The sequence below is a fragment of the Pecten maximus genome, chromosome 3 (assembly GCF_902652985.1).
Source record: "Pecten maximus chromosome 3, xPecMax1.1, whole genome shotgun sequence".
NCBI classification, from domain to species: domain Eukaryota; kingdom Metazoa; phylum Mollusca; class Bivalvia; order Pectinida; family Pectinidae; genus Pecten; species Pecten maximus.
Genome location: NC_047017.1, coordinates 19,264,547 through 19,286,622, shown reverse-complemented (window position 1 = coordinate 19,286,622; position 22,076 = coordinate 19,264,547). Strand labels below are relative to the sequence as shown.

At 34.1% G+C, this 22,076-nt stretch overlaps 2 protein-coding genes across 2 annotated transcripts; one reads left to right on the top strand and one right to left on the bottom strand.

Moving 5' to 3' along the window:
- Nucleotides 1–398: 398 nt before the first annotated feature.
- On the bottom strand, nucleotides 399–8,084 carry LOC117323479 (copper chaperone for superoxide dismutase-like). The gene is made up of 7 exons (XM_033878727.1): nucleotides 8,027–8,084; nucleotides 7,164–7,236; nucleotides 6,463–6,597; nucleotides 5,820–6,012; nucleotides 4,984–5,026; nucleotides 4,513–4,670; nucleotides 399–3,356 (listed from the first exon to the last, which is right to left on the bottom strand). Exons 1-7 carry the CDS (start codon nucleotides 8,042–8,044, stop codon nucleotides 3,221–3,223), a joined length of 756 nt encoding a protein of 251 aa, XP_033734618.1. The 5' UTR covers nucleotides 8,045–8,084; the 3' UTR covers nucleotides 399–3,220.
- A 9-nt stretch (nucleotides 8,085–8,093) lies between these two features.
- On the top strand, nucleotides 8,094–21,165 carry LOC117323478 (uncharacterized protein DDB_G0284459-like). Its single transcript, XM_033878726.1, has 10 exons — nucleotides 8,094–8,204; nucleotides 9,206–9,252; nucleotides 9,842–9,951; nucleotides 10,490–10,594; nucleotides 11,156–11,280; nucleotides 12,303–12,483; nucleotides 12,831–12,937; nucleotides 13,371–13,487; nucleotides 14,209–14,330; nucleotides 15,055–21,165. Exons 2-10 carry the CDS (start codon nucleotides 9,216–9,218, stop codon nucleotides 17,136–17,138), a joined length of 2,988 nt encoding a protein of 995 aa, XP_033734617.1. The 5' UTR covers nucleotides 8,094–8,204; nucleotides 9,206–9,215; the 3' UTR covers nucleotides 17,139–21,165.
- Nucleotides 21,166–22,076: the final 911 nt, after the last annotated feature.

The window sequence follows — 22,076 nt, the reverse complement described above, 5'->3', positions numbered from 1 at the left end:
TATTTTAACATATTTTACCCCTGTGACCTAAGATTAGGTTAAGGTCAACAATTTGAACACCCTCAATAGCCCTTTAATCCAGTTAGCCAAAAATCATGAACCCAAGGCTCTTGGTTATTGAGAGAGTTGTTTAAATGATAATTATCACATATATCAGGTCATAATCAATCTTTGACTAATTGCATGCTATCACCTATCTACATGTATACAACTGGACTTGTGCAAATTAAAACAGAAATCACCTTAGTGATCGTGGAATTAGTAAAAGGCATGAAACTTCAGTCCCTCCTACACAAGTCTTATGATTTCTTAGTTGTATTTTTGCCCGACACATACTTAATTTAAGTCAGATAATCGTCAGCACTGTTATCTCATAATAATAACATTTGAACCTCATGTATTTTTATAATTCTTTTATTTCATTTTCAACCTTGATACAGGTTACATTTTGTTTATTAGACAGTAAAGCAATGACATGATTAAAATGTAACTGACTAAGCACTGCTTACTCAAACAGTGTCATAAATTAAATAATATAAAATAAAGTTTTGCAAACAGGTGAGATTTACGCTTTATTTGAAGACATATCAACAGAAAAATTAAAACTTCCATCACTAAAATTTCAAAACATACATTAACACTCCAACAATCTGATTAAAACTCTGATACTCTGCATTCCAGTCCAAATGTTCCAGTCAAACACTGGAATGTAGTATCAGATTGGTATTATGGATCTGGTTTTAATCATATTGACTTTCTAAGTTATAAATACATCAAATTTTACATCAGTCACTCTCCATATCTTTCAGTATCTACTCTCACAGAGAAACATTACAATCAAATTGAAATTTATAAATGACAACTGGTCCATATTCTAATGGACTTTAACCATCTATTATTAACTGACAACTTGTCTATATTTTAATGGCCTTAACCATCTATTATTAACTGACAACTTGTCTATATTTTAATGGTCTTTAACCATCTATTATTAACTGACAACTTGTCTTTGTTTTAATGGCCTTAACCATCTATTATTAACTGACAACTTGTCTATATTTTAATGGTCTTAACCATCTATTATTAACTGACAACTTGTCCATGTTTTAATGGCCTTTAACCATCTATTATTAACTGACAACTTGTCTATATTTTTATGGTCTTTAACCATCTATTATTAACTGACAACTTGTCTATATTTTAATGGCCTTTAACCATCTATTATTAACTGACAACTTGTCTATATTATAATGGTCTTTAACCATCTATTATTAACTGATAACTTGTCTTTGTTTTAATGGCCTTAACCATCTATTATTAACTGACAACTTGCCTATATTTTTATGGTCTTTTATCATCTATTATTAACTGACAACTTGTCCATGTTTTAATGGCCTTTTATCATCTATTATTAACTGACAACTTGTCTATATTATAATGGTCTTTAACCATCTATTATTAACTGACAACTTGTCCATATTTTAATGGCCTTAACCATCTATTATTAACTGACAACTTGTCTATATTTTAATGGCCTTTAACCATCTATTAGTAACTGACACCTTGTCTATATTTTAATGGCCTTTAGCCATCTATTATTTACTGACAACTTGTCCATGTTTTAATGGCCTTAACCATCTATTATTAACTGACAACTTGTCTATATTTTAATGGCCTTTAACTATCTATTATTAACTGACACTGACAACTTGTCTATATTATAATGGTCTTTAACCATCTATTATTAACTGACAACTTGTCTATATTTTAATAGTCTTTAACCATCTATTATTAACTGACAACTTGTCTATATTTTAAGGGCCTTTTATCATCTATTATTAACTGACAAAACGGGCATTGTACATTAATATTATAATGAAATATGCCCCGCCCAGGAATGTGAACAACTCATACAATCAATATATGGCAACTGTTTTCAAATATATGAATACATTATAGTTATGATCTAGTACTGGTACATATCGTTTTATTCCAAATAACATTAGATGTACTTATTAACAACATCTTTCATAACATAACAATTATGATAATTGATGTAAAATCAAATGCAGATTTACACATCTGGATTTTTCAATTTCAAAACAACTATCAAAGTAAAGGTACAATTAATTTCATCTTCAATGTCGAAGGGTTTCCTCTTTACCTTCAACATAACCTTTGAATATGTCGTTTAACAAAATTAATAGCACTGTATGAGCCATCAGGACAGGGACAGGGAATCGTATATCTATCACTTTCATAATTAAAAGAAATCATGTGGTACCATTAATGAAAACCAGGCTTTGGTTTGAGTCACAGGGGCTTGACATGTTCCTATGAACCAAAATTAAATATACAATACAGGAGGTTGGAGACACAGTGTCCCAGAAGGTAGAGTTGTAGCAATCTAGACAAATCTGCCATGGATATATATGTATACACCAGGTCTCATGATTTTTTTATCCCCAGATTCCAACCCACAGAAGTGACCCTTGGGTTAAATATTTCATTCTGGTCATAGGATTGGAACATGTCAAGTCCCTGTGGTTTTAGAGTGGGGTCCTTAAAGGCAATATATCAGGATTGTGATTGGTCAGCTGTTTTGCTTTTTTGTTTTCCTTGGACCAATCAAATGCCTGACAACGAGTCTGATAAATATATTTTGACATATTCCATGGGTCATATGATAAGTTACCTGGTAAGTATATCTATATTAAAGCCATTGGATTTCCAGCAATTTGTATATTTATCATATTTTTAAAGAGAAAATAAATAAGAATTGCAAAATAACATATATCAAATCATCATTAAAAGCAAAAGAGATCATCCTGGATTACAAATTACATGATTAGTACACCTGTTTAACATCTAAGTTTCATGTACATATTATTGTCACAGTAATTCGATCAAACCACAGGTTATTAAAGCACCGCTCAATCACATTTGTTACTTTTCCCCATATTGCAATTCTGTCAATTTTCCTAAAAGATGGAGATAATGTTCAACGTTTCTTCCTTGTTGATATATCTGGTGTTGAGTTATCAGGGTCACAAGTCACAACATAAATCAGTATCACATTGTTGTATTCCATAGCTTCAGAAGTCTGTTGTCTGAAATATTTTAACTTCATCAAAAATTTTCTGTCTTTTTATCACCAATCTATTTTTTACTTCTCATATTTCATGAAAACGATGATAGAACTCTTTGTCCAGTGCTCAGATTACATTTTAGATTTGCGTCCATCGCCTGCCACTGGAACGTTTCGCTCATCCCACAAAGTAATGCCATCACAGGAACAGATCTTCTTACTGTTCTCAAACAGCCCTGCTGACCTGGCAATGATACCACACACTAACCTGTAACAGAACAAAGTAACAAATTACTTAACAAAAGTAACAATGATACCACACACTAAACCTGTAACAGAACAAAGTAACAAATTACTTAACAAAAGTAACAATGATACCACACACTAAACCTGTAACAGAACAAAGTAACAAATTACTTAACAAAAGTAACAATGATACCACACACTAAACCTGTAACAGAACAAAGTAACAAATTACTTAACAAAAGTAACAATGATACCACACACTAAACCTGTAACAGAACAAAGTAACAAATTACTTAACAAAAGTAACAATGATACCACACACTAAACCTGTAACAGAACAAAGTAACAAATTACTTAACAAAAGTAACAATGATACCACACACTAACCTGTAACAGAACAAAGTAACAAATTACTTAACAAAAGTAACAATGATACCACACACTTAACCTGTAACACAACAAAGTAACAAATTACTTGACAAAAGTAACAATGATACCACACACTTAACCTGTAACAGAACAAAGTAACAAATTACTTGACAAAAGTAACAATACTTTAAAATCAGCAAAATAACAAGATTAAACAGAAGAAAGTACATGTATTTCCAAATAAAAGAGGCCTCATAGGCCTGCATCCCTCAAGTATTCATTGACTTTGATGATAATGAAGTTGTTCTTGTGTTTTATCATAATTGACTCCTGTTCCAATGAGTTTGGATCAAGGTTCATTCCACAAACTTTGTCAGGCTTCATCTCTGGAACCTACCAGCCAAATACATGTATCAGAATTCTAGGTCTTTTGGTTAGAACTTGTACTAGCCAAATAATCATCATGTGGCTTTTTTGTTTTTAAGAAAAAGTCGCTTGAAAAAAATAGTTGATGTAGGACGTAGGATGTAGGCAATGGACAATGTACCACAGCAAAACATCACCTGGCCTTTTGGCAGGTAAGCTTACAAAGTATCAAGCCTTTAAACCGGTCCAGATACATTTAGCCTGGCAACTCTCAGCATCTATTACTGTACTACTGGTTCTTAATCAAGATCCATCTTTCAATATATTTCATACATTTTTCCCCTTAACAGACTGTTTTAATAATTGTTTGCCAAAAAAAGTGAAATCAATCAAATATAATTGAACCATTCTTACAGCGCACCACAGAAAAATCTCTAACTTACCTATTTTCCAATTTATTTTGAATTCGCGCATCTGTGTCTTCCTCATGAATAACCATGGACCGGCCAATCACATCCCAGACTTTGACATTTTTATTGATCATATGAAACTCTGACCGTCCATCGGGATGGACCACTATATCACCCATAGCTCCAGCTACCTGTAACAAAAAGGCCAAAAAGTACAACTCCTGTATCCTTTAGTCTGTACGCTTTCAAACAACAAAGCGAGATAAGTTAAATTAACACAAAAATGGAATAAATAGTAACATAAATGTGTTTTATTTGGTGAAAATCACATTTGGGCCTTTATATCAAATAAAATATGTGTAAGGTAAAGAGGCAGAACCATGTTTTGTACGTATAGTCTTGAAAAATTAATTAACTCATGAAATTTTAAATATGGGGATACAGACAAAACCTATAAATAACAAAGATTTGATATTATATGCATGGTATTAATAAATCACCAACCTTTTTTGTCAAAGGCCCCATTTTGCCAAAAACATCTCCACAACTGGAAAAAAGTGAATTTAAAACAAATAATGATGTATGTATATTATACATGCACTTTACAACTGTAGAGTTAAAAGTAAAAATAAAATACCTAATTGTACTAAACAAATTGATTGCTTAATTGGTTCTAAATCAAAACATGATTAAGATGTCTCACAATTTTAAAGCTTTAAGTTTTAAAGCAAATGAAAAATTATATTTTAGCAAAGCTTGTTTACTAAATAATTTGTATTTATCAAAGGCAAACATAATGTTTGGAATGAAAAAAACATTTTGCTTTAAAAGATTATTCCAATATATACTCCCACTCCCACTCAATAAATACTGTTTTAGATTGAAATTATGTATTTTTGCAAATCGAAAAAAAAAGCTTATTAGTTGTAAAAAGATCAATTTGACATTTGTCACAATAAAACTTCTTTAAGACAAATGTAAATTAAAATCCCTGACTTTGGACTAGCCATATATATTTCAAAATCTCTATAACAAATGTCCGATATAACAAATTACATGTGTATTTCCTCTGATCCTGTGGAGTTTCTTACAACAAGTTTTACTGGATTTCAAATGAAAAACAGATTAACAAAAACACCTTCAATATATTAAGACATGGAAGTTTGGAAGTTTAAGCATTTGTACACACTAGTCACATGTACATTGTTTATGTACCTGTTAAAGACAATAACAGTTTATGTATATGGTTTGAGAGTTTTAAAATCTGAATATAACCTACAGCAGGCAACCATAGGAATAGACATATGCATTGGGTTGAAAGTTTTGAGTTTTGTGTATACCTATTACAGCCATTGGATAAGTCGCCACACTCGTGTATGAAGAGTCCATGTCTTCCTGGTGGTAGTCCATCCATTGTACCATCCACTACACAAGTATCATTATCTGTCTGCACAAACCTCACAACTCCTTTGACATTAGTGTTTCCTGCCTCCATCATGGCCACTGCTGCAGCAGTTTGTTTTGGTTTGGCAACTTCAAAAATGAAACAATAAATTCACGAAGTTAATGAAAGGAGACATTTATCAACCCTTTCACTCCTGAAGATTTTCCTTGAGAAATTTCATCAAGCATATATGTACTGAGGGGGATGTATGACTTTTCTTTTATCATTGATCCTATCATGCCAGCCCATTACTCCTCCCAGCCTTAGGGATATTATTTGATTACAAATCATATACACATACAGTTGTACTTTGAATTACTCATTCCGATTAATAACTTTAAACTGAATTTTGTAGTTGGTCAATAGGAGTTTTGGAAAAAAAATTATAAGAAACTGAAATACAAGGACCTTATGACACCATCATATATTCATGGACTCAGATTCTAGCTTAACGTCTCTTTAGATTTTGAGTGCTTGGTTATAACCCCTGTTGAGGTAAAATAGCTATAACCAATGGCAGGTCTTATACAGATTCTCACCTGTGCTGGACCCATATCCTTGCAATACTGCAGGTTTTCCTGTAGCCTCTATTAAGTCTTTTACACTGTTTGATGGAAGGGTTCCCTCTACAATCACTTGTTCATTCTCCAAATTTATCTTTACAGATTTGATTCCTGAAAAATATTCATATTCTCAGCAATAAATTAAACTTAATTAACAAGGGATTCCGAAGAATATTTATCTTCAGAGCAACTTTTTAAAGGTTTTGAATTATTTGTACAAAAGAAGTAATTAATAGGATATGGTAAACTCATAAAATGCTATCACCAAAGCAGCTTATCAGATTTTATCCCCCATATATACACTTACATATATTACTAGATGTACCATAGTTGTGGTCATGTCAGACTTGTTTGAGTACAGCTTGTAAGAGTTATCTCCCCATATATATGCTGATACATGTATATAAGTCATGTTGTATCTTATTAATTCTGAACATATCATACATACTAGGAGTAACTATATTAAACATTTAATTCTTCATTTTTCAGATTTCAACATCTGCATTGTTAACATTATCAGAAATACATAATTACAATATTATGTACTATTTTAAGAACACATGTTGTTAATGTTTACTCCTAACAACAAGGTTTATATTGATGCTATTATATCATATATAAATCTCATTATTGTTGTCATTTAAAAAAAAAAAAATTCTAGCTTATGTCAGGCATACCATCCACTCCTTCAAGTGCTGATCTCACACTCTTTGCACATCCCTCACATGTCATTTTGACAGCAAACTCCATCTGAAAACAAATTAAAGGTTAAAAATTTTTATTGTGCACTTAATACCACCATAATATATATACATTACATATACAGCAATTAACCATATAAGTAAAATGTGTTTACGCCAAGAGCACAAGTTTAAGTTAACCAGAGACTTGTATATCAGGGTATATACGTCTCTGATTTGACATAACAGTTTAAATTGACTATTAAAGATACATATGTATTTCTATTTTCAATCAATAAGATAACTACTACAATTGAATAATAATCAAATAGCACAAAACAACAAACGGCCAGCCATTATATCATCTGAGTGGTTCTGATGCTAATATAGCTTTTAAAGCTGTCTTATGACGATTTCTCTGCATAGCAAGATCGTCAGAAAATTCGGACTTGTCATATTACTGTGCCATTTTAATATATTGCATCCATTTAAATGACGTAACCATGATGCTTGTGGTATTCGCATGCGATATGTACCCATGTGTTATATGTAAAGATAAGTTATAACAATTTTGCGTAACTGTAACCATAATCAATATGGATCTTAGTCTAGCGTTTTGTCCAGTATATCAGGGACATGTAATAGATTTTTGTATATGTACAGAAAAGAGAGTACAAAAATGAGTTACTTCCCTTTGACATTTTTTATGGAATTATTCCAATTTCTTTAATTCACATTGATGACGTTTCACAAGAGTCCCCATAAAACATGGCATAGTTTCCGTTTCAAGAGAAAACAAGAAATAAGCATATGTGTGATTGGTGTATACCAATAGAAATGAACTGTCCTATGACCCTTACCACCGTGGAAGCCGACATCTTGGAAAATCGTCATCAAAATATGAGTTCTAATTTTGTCACGTGACAATGTCACCCGCCGCAAGGTTTGAAAACAGCGGAGGAACGGGTGCTATGATGTGGTTGTGATGTCTTAGCGAACGAAAGACGGGCTATTATAACCATAAATTTACTAAACAAGGTATATACATTTACAGAATGCATATTTATTGCAACAAATGATCAGTGAGTATGCCACGTGTCCTCTTATTTGAAATCCTGGAGGGCAAGAGGTCGGGAGCTGTTGCTCGCATCACTGAATGCTTATGCTCTATCAAAACAACAGGTGCTACGTACACATCCGGCAGCAGCGACAGCAGCATGCATTCCCAATAAGACATGGACCTACACTAATTATTGATTGCATGTTTATTTATTTAACGTTCACTATCTAGATAATAAAGTAACATTAGGCCTATCGGTTGGTGCGATTAGGCACGATTTCCTTGTGTTATTTCATTCCGATGATCCGGAAATCATATGGGTACCCCATTCCATTTAAACTTCGATAACGTACGTGCAACGACACGACGACCGTGCATTGCATCACTAGAGGGTAAATATTGAAAGGACTTGACAATGAACAGTAAAATATCTTGAAGTATTTGAGCCTAGGTTTCTGGCAAAACAAATCAAGACTATATCAAAAGTGAAAATGGATAATAAGATAAAATGTTTCTGGAGTGACAGAGTGTATATAAATAGGTTGACAAGCCACGCCACGGATACATGAAAGTTAGCTCTACTGCCCTGAAGAGATAGTGTAAAACAGATTGGTCATGCGCATATGCATGCTGTAATGGTTTTGATGGGGTAAAATGAAAGTGTATAGTTAAAAAAATAGGTTGACACATGAGCATAAGTTTTTTTTTGTGTAAACTGTCCTAGGCAAGTATACCAATGTTTTGTATCGTAGTATCGTACCCTAGCTAAAGGCACAAGCAAGCTCCAGCACTGGCATCGAAAAAATCTTCATCACTGATATGACTGATTAGAGAAAAATCTATATGATTATCTAATATAATTGTCCTTGGGGGGAAAAATCAGTGTAATTCATAAATTCTATTAAATTGTTTATTTTAAGTATGGAGTCCTGTTTAAATTTTGATATTGATTACTGTTACATTTTGTTGTATTTTACAGAAACATCAAGATGCCTTCCTCCAAAAAAAGAAGACAGAGTGTTTCAGGTGATTATTGATCATTGTGAAACAATACCAAACATTAAGCAGCTCTTGTTGTCTCTGTATATGTACCTGTGATCAAATTTTGGTCTTTATCTGGGCGAGAAAAAAACAACAAAACAAAAACAAGGCCTGTAGATTTGGTCTGTTGGCAAGTAAATATTGGTGACTACGTAAACTTGCCCTACTGGAAATTTCTCAAAATTTTTACCTTTTTCTCAGAGTAATCTGATAATATAAGATACTACTAATTCAGTTTAATTGGACTGACATGTTTGAACTCTGGGCAAGTACTTTTGAACCCAAACTTGCCCCTGAAGGACCGATGATGCTGAATTTTTTTTTCATGTCCTATTTATTTATATTTAGATATCTGCATATCTCTATTAAAAGAGACTGATTGGAAAAGCAAGATTGCAGTTATGAACTTTAATATGATATCGCCATTTCTGAATCGAAGGACACATGGCACAAAATTGATCTTTACCATATTTATGCAGTCTTGGGGATGCATGACAAGATACTGATATTGGTAAGGGCGACATACAAAATGTAATTTACTTATTTAATTTACTACCTTCACTTTATGTTCCAGTTGTGGTTGATCCCAATGTCTGTGCATTCTGCAATGTTGCTGAAGACAATGAAGAAGTGTTTGGAAAAATGATTAAAAAATGTGGCCTCACTGTCCATTATTTCTGCATGGTAAGAATGATGAGCAAGAAGCTTTTCAATCAAAACTTAAAACATTTGGGTTTTTTTTACACTTTTTGCAGTGAGCATGAAATACCTTTTCTAATGCACAAAGAGGCAAGTTAGCATGAAATATTTTCTAATCCACTTTTATGTCAATTTATAAGAAAGCCAAAACCATCGGCTGGCATGTTCATGTTGTCACTTCATATGATGATGTTTTGTAGTATTGTACAAATCTTAAGAAGTACTTGAATGTTCACAGTGCTTTGTTAAAAAAAATCTTGGAAAAAATAATTGAAGTGTGTGCTGATGTTTCTGCTCACTCTGCTAATGCCAGTCAGAGATCCAGCCATGCTGAGAAATAAAAAATATATGTTTTCTAAATATGTAACGCTCATATCATCACTATCTACATTTCCTCTTGCCTGCTTCTGGTAGAATTAACACAAGGTGAAATCACTTGCAATGAAATGGGTTGATTAAGTTTCATGCCAATGGTACAGTTTTTACTTTCATATAATTCTTTTTTTAATTCCTTTTATTTCAGCTGTTTTCAAGTGGTTTAAGTCAAGGGGGCAAGTCAGAAGATGAAGGTATCTTTGGCTTCATGCCTGAAGATATCATGAAGGAAGTACGCAGAGGAGTAAGACTGGTGAGGATCACATTAAACAATTATAATATGCTTTCCCTACAATCTTAAATATTTCATATTTGTTGAGAACTTGAGACTTGGGTATCGGAAAGAAGGAATTCCCATATTTCAATTCAAATACACTATTTGTTGGAAATTGGATATACCCAAAACTAATTTGAACTGATAAACTGATAACTGATACAATAATTCATTACATTACAGTTAATTTTATATATTTTCTTCAATATAAAACTTTGGTTTCAATAGCCATTTTGTTAGGACCAAAAAAAATTTTTAAAATGGCTTCCAGAGTCAGGGTAGCATTTCTAATTTCCAGTATCGGGGACCAAAGTTTTGTAAACAGTTATCTTGACAAGAGTCTTGGACAAGTCATGACTGGTTTTGAAACCATACAAAAACAGTTACTTATGCCAAAGCTAGCTGTACCTAATTATCATACATAAATCTTGATCATCAAATGTGATTGTTGTCTTATTACTACTTCCAAACAATAAACTTCTCAATCAGTACCATCCATTGCTACAGTCTTGTCATTTTGGAGCATGTCTTATTGTTTAGCGCTGTACGTACTGTAAACAGAAGGGTGCTACCATTGGCTGTGTAGTCGGAGCCTGTCGGCGTGTATTCCATTTTGGATGTGGAAAAACCAGTGGAACTCTACACCAGTATTATGACTCCTTCAGGTAAAGAATGATAACATATTTACACAGGTGTTGTTTCATTTGAAAAATGTACGGTTCATGATCACCTATTGCCTGGATACCCAACAGTATGCAGGGGATTGCATTGGAAAAAGAGAACTGATTACAACAGTGGTTGGTTTTGTATTTTGAACCCACCTTCATCAGGTGGTGGACTATTCAAATCGCTCTTCGTCCAGTGTCCATCCATTCGGCCTGTAACAATTCTAGCTATCACTATTTCTGGAGAATCACTCAATCAATCATTGTGATGTCAAATTTCTTACATAGGTTCCCCCAGGTCCCTAGTTGTGCATGTTCAATTTTAGGAGTGACCAGATTACAAGATTGCCAACAGACGGCCATTTTGAATTTGGTCAGTAAGTTTTTTATGGCTATTTTTCAGAAAGTTCTTCATGGATATGCCTTTAATTTCATTTAGATTTCTCATGTACTAATTGACGTTTGTTAACCCTATTTCTCAGAGAGTTCTTAATGGACCTTTCTCAGATTTAGTATGTAGGTTTTTGTTTTCAAATGATTTTGAGAAAGAAGAGAAAAAGTAGAGAAATATCAGTCTTGCAGAGATTCAGTAAAGGTCATTTAATGGTGGGCACCAAGTCCCTCTGTGATCTTGTATATATATTTCAGTAGGTGTATGACTTCTATAGATATATATATATAGTTTAGCTCTTTAGCTATGTGTTGGGCTTTTAAAGGACGGAATGTTAAAAAAAGAAAGAAAAAGGCCCAGCACATAAAGAATGTAAGTTTATTAGTTACTGGTTAACCATCTACATGACTGAGCCCATTGCTTGGTTTCATCTCATTGACCATAGTCAGTGTTCTGTCAGCGTTCATGAACATAAGTAACAAGTAACAAATATGGTCATGGATATTTCCCTTCAAGTATTTTTTGTTAAAGAGTGACACAAGTGTCTGCAAGATCTTAATTTTCATTGATGTCCTGTTGGGAAATGTATCTCTTGACAAATACATGGTGGTATTATACATTTATGTGACAGGTCATTTTGCGAGGACCATAGACCGAGACAGATGGTATCTGTTAGTGACCGCCTGGCCTTCTATGGTACTGCCAACACAACATGTGCTATCTGTATGACATCTGTAGAGACAAGGGCCTCCAATGAAACTCTGCGGGCTCCGTGTTGTCGTAATTCCTGGTTCCATCGCTCTTGTATTTCGGTTGGTATTCATTTACTTCAGCTTAGATTATGTACAAAATTTATAAATTGATCATGACTATCTTTGAGATACTTGAAAGATGTTTATTTCAAATTTCTATGAAGAAATTTTAATTGATATTACATGGATAGACTAGTACATAGCATATTCCACTGCATGATCTATCAGGTTACATATAATGTAAAGTATAACTGATCAAGAAAGTGATATTAAAAGTATATTGGCTGTATTTGAAATAATTATGATCTTGTTAATCGTTTCAAGTCATCAATTGGAGACTAAAATGATAGGCATTTTGCCTTTAATCCTGTGATTGTGTTCGGTGTTGATGGTTTCCTTTATTACAGAAACATGCACAGACAGCTGGGCTGTATTTCTTCAAGTGTCCACTGTGTAATAATAAGGAGATATTCCAGGAGGAGATGCTCAAGTTTGGTATCTACCTGCCAGACCAGTGAGTGAACATTATAATCTTATAACACATTTAGTAGCAAAATTAAAACAGTCATGATTTTTTATTTCAGTCATCTTTTCTAAGAACCAAGCATGATATATTACTAGTAGCTGTATGTTATTACACTAACATCAGCTTGAAGCTGACAGCTACTTGTTATGGAGAATCTTTGATGGTACTTGGAAGGACATCTGAAATTTATATTGACATTGCAGACCCTGTACTTTGAAAATTTGTTTGTGTTGACAACTGCTGATACAAACCTGTAAATCTTGGATTCAGATTTCATTTTGTGCACAAACAAAAAAACTTTACTGTTCTATTATCAGGCTCCTGGTATGTTCATAACAATCCTAATTCTGTAGGTTCCGTAACGTATGCATTTTCTTAATTTTCATGAAATAATTTCTATTATTTTATAATATGTCATCAGAGATGCTGCTTGGGAGACCGAGCCGGATGCTTTCCGTGACTTGTTAGAACGATACCTGCACTGTGACGCTAGACATTGTCATTGTCCTAAGGGCAGGGACTACAATCAGGATGGCCAGTGAGTAACTTCGTCTAACTGATTGATAAATAAAGGTGGGATGGTACACATTTCATTGCACATAGCCTTTTAGACCTTTTGCCTAACATCAATGGGGGAATAATTAACCAAATTTTTGTGTTTTATTTATTTTGATTTGTATGTCTGTCATTAGAGAGGGGATGTGATGAGATTAAGATGATCACTGGTTAAGGTTACAAGATCAAAGGTCACACTTTTGAAATGAAAGCTGCTGAAGAAGCTCAGAAGGCGTATTAGTCTCCTACCAGTGACACTGTCCGTTCGTCCGATTGTCGGTCAGTCTGTCAGTCTTCCCACTCAGTTTTCCACACTTTTCTCAGCCATGCTTCTTGGTATGTTGGTGAAAGTTGGTATGTAACTTCATTATGAGTAGCTACAGATCGGGTTTGAGTTTCAAGGTTTTTTAGTTCCAGGTCAAGGTCACTGTTACTATTTTTAGCGAGGGCCGGTAGGGGACATGTTTTGCTTTAGCAATACCTGGCATGCTTGTTTGTGTACAAGAAATCTTGTGAGCCCTTCCTCAGATTAAATTTTTATGTACACTAAATTAAGGTGACCTAAATTCTTACTCCTTATATTTTGGTGGTCATCAGTCAAAGTATAAAGGACCCAAGGTCACACTTGACCACTTTAGACAAATGGTTGCAAGTCTCCCCACTTGCTTTGATTTTATTTATTCTCTTATTGTTTTTGTCAACAGGAAGTGGGAGATCATCGTATGTAACTGGTGTGGATCACAGGGATCACATGTAGGCTGCCACAGTCTCTCCAAGGTTGGCAGTGAAGATGTCTGTCAGGATTGTAAGGCTGTTGATATGAAAAGTAAGTTCTGCATGCTGCTGAACAGCAGTTTGATACCAAATGTCAAACATATTGGTTCTTGTTTTGCCCAATGTACCTAACTTGTCAATAATTTGTTAAGTAAATGTACCATGTCGCACAGAAAGACACCATCAGACATTAAAATAACTAACATATAAAATTGATATTTTTAGCCCCCTACTTGTGTAACTGGGGGAACTAGGGTTTCCTTGTACGTGCATAATGCCTTATATTTGTCAGCACTCTTGGGTCAAGGTCACTTTTTATGGGGCTGATAGGGGGGATATGTATTGCTTTAGCAATACACAGTATTCTTGTTTTCCTGGAGCTCGTGTATAGTAATTTGGGCATACATTTTCCACAAGCATCCATGATTACTGGATAAAGAAAATATATTCCATATAACCTTGACACCTGATGCAAGATTCTATTTTTCACATAACTACTACATGGCTTACTGTCAGATTTCTTATAAGGGCATATTTCAACTTGTAAATTGCATCTTTATTACCCGAGTACCAGACACTTATATGATGTCCCAAATAGAGACATGCTGTAATGTTACTGTAAATGTGTATCATTTATGTTGACATGACTATTTTACATAGCAGGACATGTACAAGCCAGTTATGCACTTAATATGATAAGTTCTATGGCATAATACGAATTACCTGCTTTTGAAGAATTAGCTTGTAAGCTAATGCAATATTTTCCCTGTTTGTAGGGTCTAAAGGAAAGCAGAAAACTACAACAAAAGAAAAGTCTACCGTGTCAAGTAAACCTGTTAAAGTAGACTTGGACAGCAAATGTAAGAGTGAATACCCAGGCAAATCTGATCAACTGGTGAAGAAAAAACTTCCCACAAAGACTTCAACTCTTTCTTCCCCGCCGCCTTCCAGTACTTTGTCACCTGGCACAGTACTTCGTCTGTCATACGAGGAGACAGATGACGAATTAATTGTTGTGGACTCCACTGACAGTCAACCTTCCACATCCAAAGGATACCATGCAGGTGAACCATCACAGAGTCAGCAAAAAAAGCGTAAGAAATACATGAAAAATTCCCCATCAAAACGACAAAAAGTATCTGGGGAGGAAGATTGTAGTATGTCAGCAAGCAAGACAATACCTACAGCTACAATTACAAATCCTGAATCAAGCCAGGCATCGCCTGTTAAAATGTCCACAAGACAGTCGGCCCTTGATATACAAGCAAAAAGAGCCCGCAATGGGTTTAAAAGAACAAGATCGGTAGGACTTTCTCAAGCAGATACGCAGAGACTTGAAAGGATGAAGAAAGATCCAAAAATTAAAATGAAGAGATCAAAGTCCAGTGGCGTGGTAGCACCACCGAGGAAAAAAAATGCAGATCCATGGAGTCATTGTAAAGGACTGTACTCTCGAAAAAAATCTCTTGCAGCAAAGAAAAAATGGGCTATGAGGGCAGCACAAAAGAACACATGTAGTGATGTTGAATCTGCTTGTGAGTCTCCTTTACGTTTAAAAGATAGCAAAGGGAAATATATTTCAAAAACACATGTTGCTGCAAGCAGTTCTAGTGAAGATACTGGAATGTCTGCCGATGATATTCCTGTCAACACTGCAGTGAAAAAGAAGGGGCTTCTCAGGTCCCTGTTGGCAAGTGGGAAGGAATCGGATTCAATATGTGACAAAAGTGAAGGAAACAGCTGTGACCTAGTATCACAAAGTGCAGAAATGACATTAAAATGGCAATCAAGTGAACAGATTCCGAAAGCTTCCAAGAAGACAAGGAGGAAGAAAAGTTTACAATCGAGTGTTGCACGGGGCCAGATGACGATCACAAGCTGGTTGACTGGAATGAATGGGCATAAAGGAGAACAATTACAAACATTGCTTGGAACAGAAAAAGGCAATATGGAAAATGACATTAACTTCCTAAATCAGACAGAGGCAGAAAACATTAATGATGAGAAAAGCCTGATCATCAAGTACAAAGGCAAGAAGTTTGTGGTAAAGAAAGAAAATGATAGTAAGTCGGAAAACGCAGAGTCAGAGGATAATTGGCCCAAATCTGATATGGTATTGCGTTCTGTGTTAAACAGTGAATGTATTGGCTCCAGTCCAGCTCGAATTACAAGACAGTCTCTGAGTGAGAAAGCTGATTCTGTGATTGATACAGTGCTACAAAGTAGTTTGCCTATAGACTCGGGCCCTGCTCTCGGTACACGCCAGGCTATCTCAGATAAGAAGCATGGAAGCGTGGAACATAAGCAGAAAAGGATATATACGCCCAAAACTTTTCCCCGTGGAAAAAGCAAAAAGGTAGACATCTGTGATACCTCTAATCTGTCAGATAGTTTTGTGTATGGAACCCCTCGCAGGAGTGTACGTTGCTCTTTAAATACAAAATTTCAGGACAATTTCAGTAGCATGTCGGACAGTGACGAAAAGTGTGAACCATATTATAGCCCATCACCATCTTCTTCTTCACACATATCGTCTTCTTCCTCTGACCTTAAGCTGCTGTATTTTGACAGTGGTGATGATGATGAAGAAGAGGATAAAGCAGAGGACACGTCAACAAAGTGTGGACCTGAAGGTGACAACTACCAATGCCTCATTGTGGATATGGAAGAGGAGAAGGAGAGTCAACACTCCTCAATCATTACACTGTCTGATGATTCAACAGAAGAGATGTCGGAGGTAGTGGAGGCAAATAGCACTAGCACTAGCACAGATGACCCCAACACAAGTACATATGTTATACAGTCCTATAGTGGTAATCATGGCTTTCAACAACTTAGCATATCCATACCAAGTGTTTGATGTAGTGCTTCCTAGTACTTGAACAGTGCTGGTATGGTGTTGTAGCTGTTAATTGTACTATATATATACTTGTTAGTACTTGATGTTTTTTACATAGGTCCTTCATACCTGTGGACTTACATTATAATGTAAAATGTACCAGTAACCGAATTAGGACAATAAACTGTGATTTATAGACTTACATGCATCTTGTTACAGTAAACCTTTGGTCAGATAAAACAAAATTTGATAATGATTGTTGAACCCATTCTAATTGTACAAAATCATGCTACAGAAAAATGAATGTGAGTTTTAATTTCGATGAAGTGTAAAACATAATAGGTGTAAACCAGGTAATTGAACTTGTTACATTTTTGCATGTATCATTATACATGTATATACATGTATTACGGAAAAGCCAATATGTAGCTATATATATATATATATATAATATAATTATATAAGCCCTTAAGTAATACACTTTTCATTTGTGTATTGGAGGAAGTTTTTTGCATACCAGATTATGTTTATTTCAAATGTCTGGAAAAGATGTAAACGAAATACTGAATGTAAAATAATAATGATAAATAAAAATAAATGCTGTCAATAATACTTAAAGAGTTAATATAACTGGTAGGTCTTTTTTACTTTTACCTGTGAAGCATCAAAAATTTATAAAGAACCAATCAAAATGGTGCTTTCTATTTACCTTGATTGAATACACCAATTTTCCTGTTCAGATCCAATTGAAGCACAGGTGAAATATGTGGTTAATTCACTACATTTCTGCAATACACATTGCAGGTGGTTTTTTTTTACAAAATACTTATTCACAACAGTTTTCATGCAAAAATGATGAGGTAACAACAGAAAAAATTGCCTTGAGCAGCCCATTCAAAATAGTGGCATCATAATATATATAAGATGCCAGATTCACTGTCCTTTCTCAATACATAGATGAATATTTCTTTATCCTTCTTTTTCCCTCTTGAATGAATGGAAAATTGAATGCTATTGATTATGATTTACTGAGCCTGAGTGAAAAATGATAAGGGTATATTCAACGGGTAGCCATTCATCCTTCATGAATCTAATGTTCGCTTTGTAATTTAGGTCAAAACTTTGAATTCTGAGGTTGAGATTTCGGTGGCATTTGCCAAAAAACTTTACTTTTCCTACCTTATTGGATGTTTAGATTAAAAAATCACATTCCAACTAACTACCTATTTGAACTGACCAGAAGTTTACTGTTCTCACAATTTTTAACACTTTACCCTTGATGTAATCATTCATCTGGGTGGCCATATATGGTGGCACAGCTTAGTTCAGACGTTTCCTATTTGCTTCATTAAATTTAATGAAAGCATCAAACATTTTGCCTATCAAAGAAAACTGTCTTGATACACTTTGAATAGCTTTGATGAAGCAGAGCTAAGGCTTATAATTAATTGTATCAATATGCGATATAAAAATAGATAGCCCAATATGTACATTCATGAATTGTATGCATCAAAATGGGACATCATGTATTCATGTGGGCAGGCATGGAACAGTGTATAATCAATATCTTCATTACTGAAGGATTAACTTTCTTTTTACGTCGAGGATTTATTTAATTTTTACTGTTATTACCAGGAATTCTGGAATAGTTTGGATAACCAGCTGTCATATTTTACTATTATTTTGGCCTTTGACACACGGAGAAAACTTTTGACAACTATATCTGGTCAAAGGACCCCGGGGCCATCTTATTCGTTTACACAAATGCAGATTATGTGTATTTTAGTCTTCACCTCAAAGGAAGCGTGATCAACTGGTATTAGTACTGGTATGAGTTCAAGGTCAAATTTGAAATATTTTACTAGTAGATATTTTATTTATATTTAGACATATGCCCTTCTTTTTACATGTGCAAATGAAAGCTTATTTTTGGACATGATGTTTGAGAAAGATCACCAATCAGTATGTAGGATATTCTCACTGTTGTGACCCCATGGCCATGTGACTGCTGCCCTCTAACATTACTGTTCAGTCCCTGTATTTTGCCTATCTGCTGTTGTGGTAGTATCCTTTGGGAATGACTGCTGGCCCCAATTACATGCCTCCCCTTTGTTGTTCAGTGAGGAAGCCACTAACACCTACAAGGAGACTGCTAATAATCAATCACTGTAACTGGTCCTGATGAGATGGATTTTACCTGATACTGTAGAAAATATTGTAAATATGTGATGTACATAAAGCACTTTCAAGTGAACTTCTGCCTGTATGACCTATTATATGCATTACAATGGTGTCCAAACCCAGATATCCTTTTTATCAAAGTGTGTTTCTGTTCATGTACATGTACATGATACACTGTTCAGTGCTAGTATAAAACCTTGTTTTTTAATGTTGATAAAACCAGTATCAACTGACTTGGATCATTAGCACCACCAGATATATATGTATATATATATAACTATGAAGGGATGGAGCAAGTGTCAGGTAGAAATGGGTGGATATTAGATTACGTACCTAGCTGTGAGTATGGATACCAAAAGGTATGCAGGGTGATCAAAATTACAATCTTTATCAAAAGTGGGTATGTTGAGATTATTCTGTCGAATAATTTCGTCTCTATCACGGGTTTCATTAGGACTAATTTCTTTTATGTATATATATATATATATATATATATGTGTAAAGTTTTGTTGATAATATTACTAGATCTAAATTCTTATAGTTGGTTTCAACATATGAACAAAGTAGAATTGCAAAATTGGGGCAAGGAATCTCAAAATTAGGGAGGATATTAGAACTCAACAGTAATGGTCTAAGAATACAATGCTCCTATTTTAGTTACCAGTGTCAGCATCTAATGTGTGTGGTACATCTTTGATAATTAATGGCATTGCTAGTGTTCCAGTCGATGGTTTATCGGTTCAAACATATCTACAGGGTCATTAATTACTTTCATGCTGTATGCATAATATGATTGTAGTTTGAAATTTACTATGTATGTACAATGTACTATAATGATGGATTGTTTTACTATTGTATAGTAAAACATATGATAGCATGAAGAGATATTGTAGCTACATACTAGTTACAAACATTTTACACTGCCATAAATCATTGGTTGGACAGGACTATTTTAAAGTGATCACTTGGGGAGTTTTCAATCAATTTTTTTTACAAACCTCTTTCTGTGTAAAGAGAAGGTTTTTGAACTACTTTATTTTATGTCATCTGAATTTGCTGGTTATATGCGATTAATAATTCACATGGGATGTGCATATATTTGTACCTGTACTGTAAATATGATTTGTAGAAAGCTTCATAAATTCTAGAATAAAAAATGACATACCTTATCACGATATAACCTAGCAGTCAATTTTATTACAGAAGATTATCTCCCCCTTTTCATTTTGTGGCAAAAGTGTTTATGTGTATGCAGACTTCCTTTGACTACAAACAAATATTTTGTGATTATTGTACAGGTATAGATAGCCCAAGTTTTTTTTCCAGTTCTTACACCAGGCTTGGACATTCTGGCAGCAAGATGTCTGGTCAGTATATGTCCAAGTATACACTAGACATCTAGCTGTCAGAATGTCCAAGTCTTGTGTCAGGGCCAGAGGCAACTCAGGCTATGTGTAGATTGAGCCTATTGGTATCGCCATGACAACCTTGTGACCTACTGTAGAAATAGGTTTACTTGTGTATATAGCATGCTTTGAAGTGCCTTGTACATAGCTGTGTGATGTATAGATAAATGAATGCCATGTAATTTGAAATTTTATTTAGGTTATAAGCCGTGTGTAGTCGTTGATGTAAAATCATTGCCTCACACACTCAAGCAGAACATCCCTAAAAACTTACCAATTATGTGATTTTTAAAAAGATGAAAAATTCCAAAAAATACAATAACTGGAACGAAATTCATTATTAAATGAAATTATTATGATTTTAAAACAAACCTTAATAAAACTATAATTTTATACTTAATTTTATAATTGAAATTTTATTATGCTGATGTGTACCGAAATAAAATGTAAACAAAACCATATTACACTGTGTTGATGATTTATTTCAATATAAGCGTTCTGTGCAACTGTTTATAACAAAACAGTTTCATTGATCTTTGTCAGATTTCATATGTAGACCCCCCCATTTCCCCCTAGTTTTGCATGGTCAATTTTGAAACTGCTCAAATTTAAAATGGATGACTGTCTTGGATTTTGAAAATTTATGTTTTTATTTGTATATTTATAGCTATTTCTCATTCATTGCTACATTGCTTTTAATCATGTGTAGGTTTCCCTTGGTTTCTAGATATATGCGTTTGATTTAATGACAACCACGTACATAATGACAGCTGGCCATCATGGATTTTGACGGCTGAAAATATGTTATTACCATTTGTTAGAAAGTACAGTAATAATTGGTCTTTAGTTGTGCATGCTCACATTTAAGACTGAGCGTAACAAGGAGTTAAAATTCAAAATGGTCACTGGTGGCCATCTTGGATGTTGAATAGGACTCTAAAATGCCATGTGACTTTCGAGAGGGAACATGTCTCCAAATTAAAGCTCTAGAATATCATTTCAGAAGTTCTTAAAATAGCAGTAACTTTCTTCAAATATCTTACATTGAATATCTGATAAATGTTCAAAATATTAAACACATTTTAATTTAGTTTTGAGATCTTCATCAGTGATTTTGAGAAATAGTTGTAGTTTCAGACGTCAAAATCCAAAATGATGGATGACTGCCAATTTGAATATCCATATAAACGTAATACAGTCGAATCTGTATTAAGCGACCACTCAAGGGAAGTTGAAAAACGGTCTCTTAATAGAGATGGTATCTTAAATTTAATAAATGTTCATAAGCTTTTTATTAACTTTATAAATTGGCAATAATGATTTATAATATATATGAAAAATGAACCACCACTTTGAATAAAACAAAACATTT

Bases quoted from the DNA above. Each gene is read 5' to 3' on its own strand.
- LOC117323479 (XM_033878727.1), bottom strand. The intron at 6,013-6,462 runs GTGAGAATCTGT...TCATTTTTGAAG, and splicing joins AGGATATGGGTCCAGCACAG to TTGCCAAACCAAAACAAACT. The intron at 4,671-4,983 runs GTTGGTGATTTA...TTTTTGTTACAG, and splicing joins TGGGGCCTTTGACAAAAAAG to GTAGCTGGAGCTATGGGTGA.
- LOC117323478 (XM_033878726.1), top strand. From the start codon at position 9,216: ATGCCTTCCTCCAAAAAAAGAAGACAGAGTGTTTCAG. The intron at 11,281-12,302 runs GTAAAGAATGAT...TTTATGTGACAG, and splicing joins CAGTATTATGACTCCTTCAG to GTCATTTTGCGAGGACCATA. The intron at 13,488-14,208 runs GTGAGTAACTTC...TTTTGTCAACAG, and splicing joins GACTACAATCAGGATGGCCA to GAAGTGGGAGATCATCGTAT.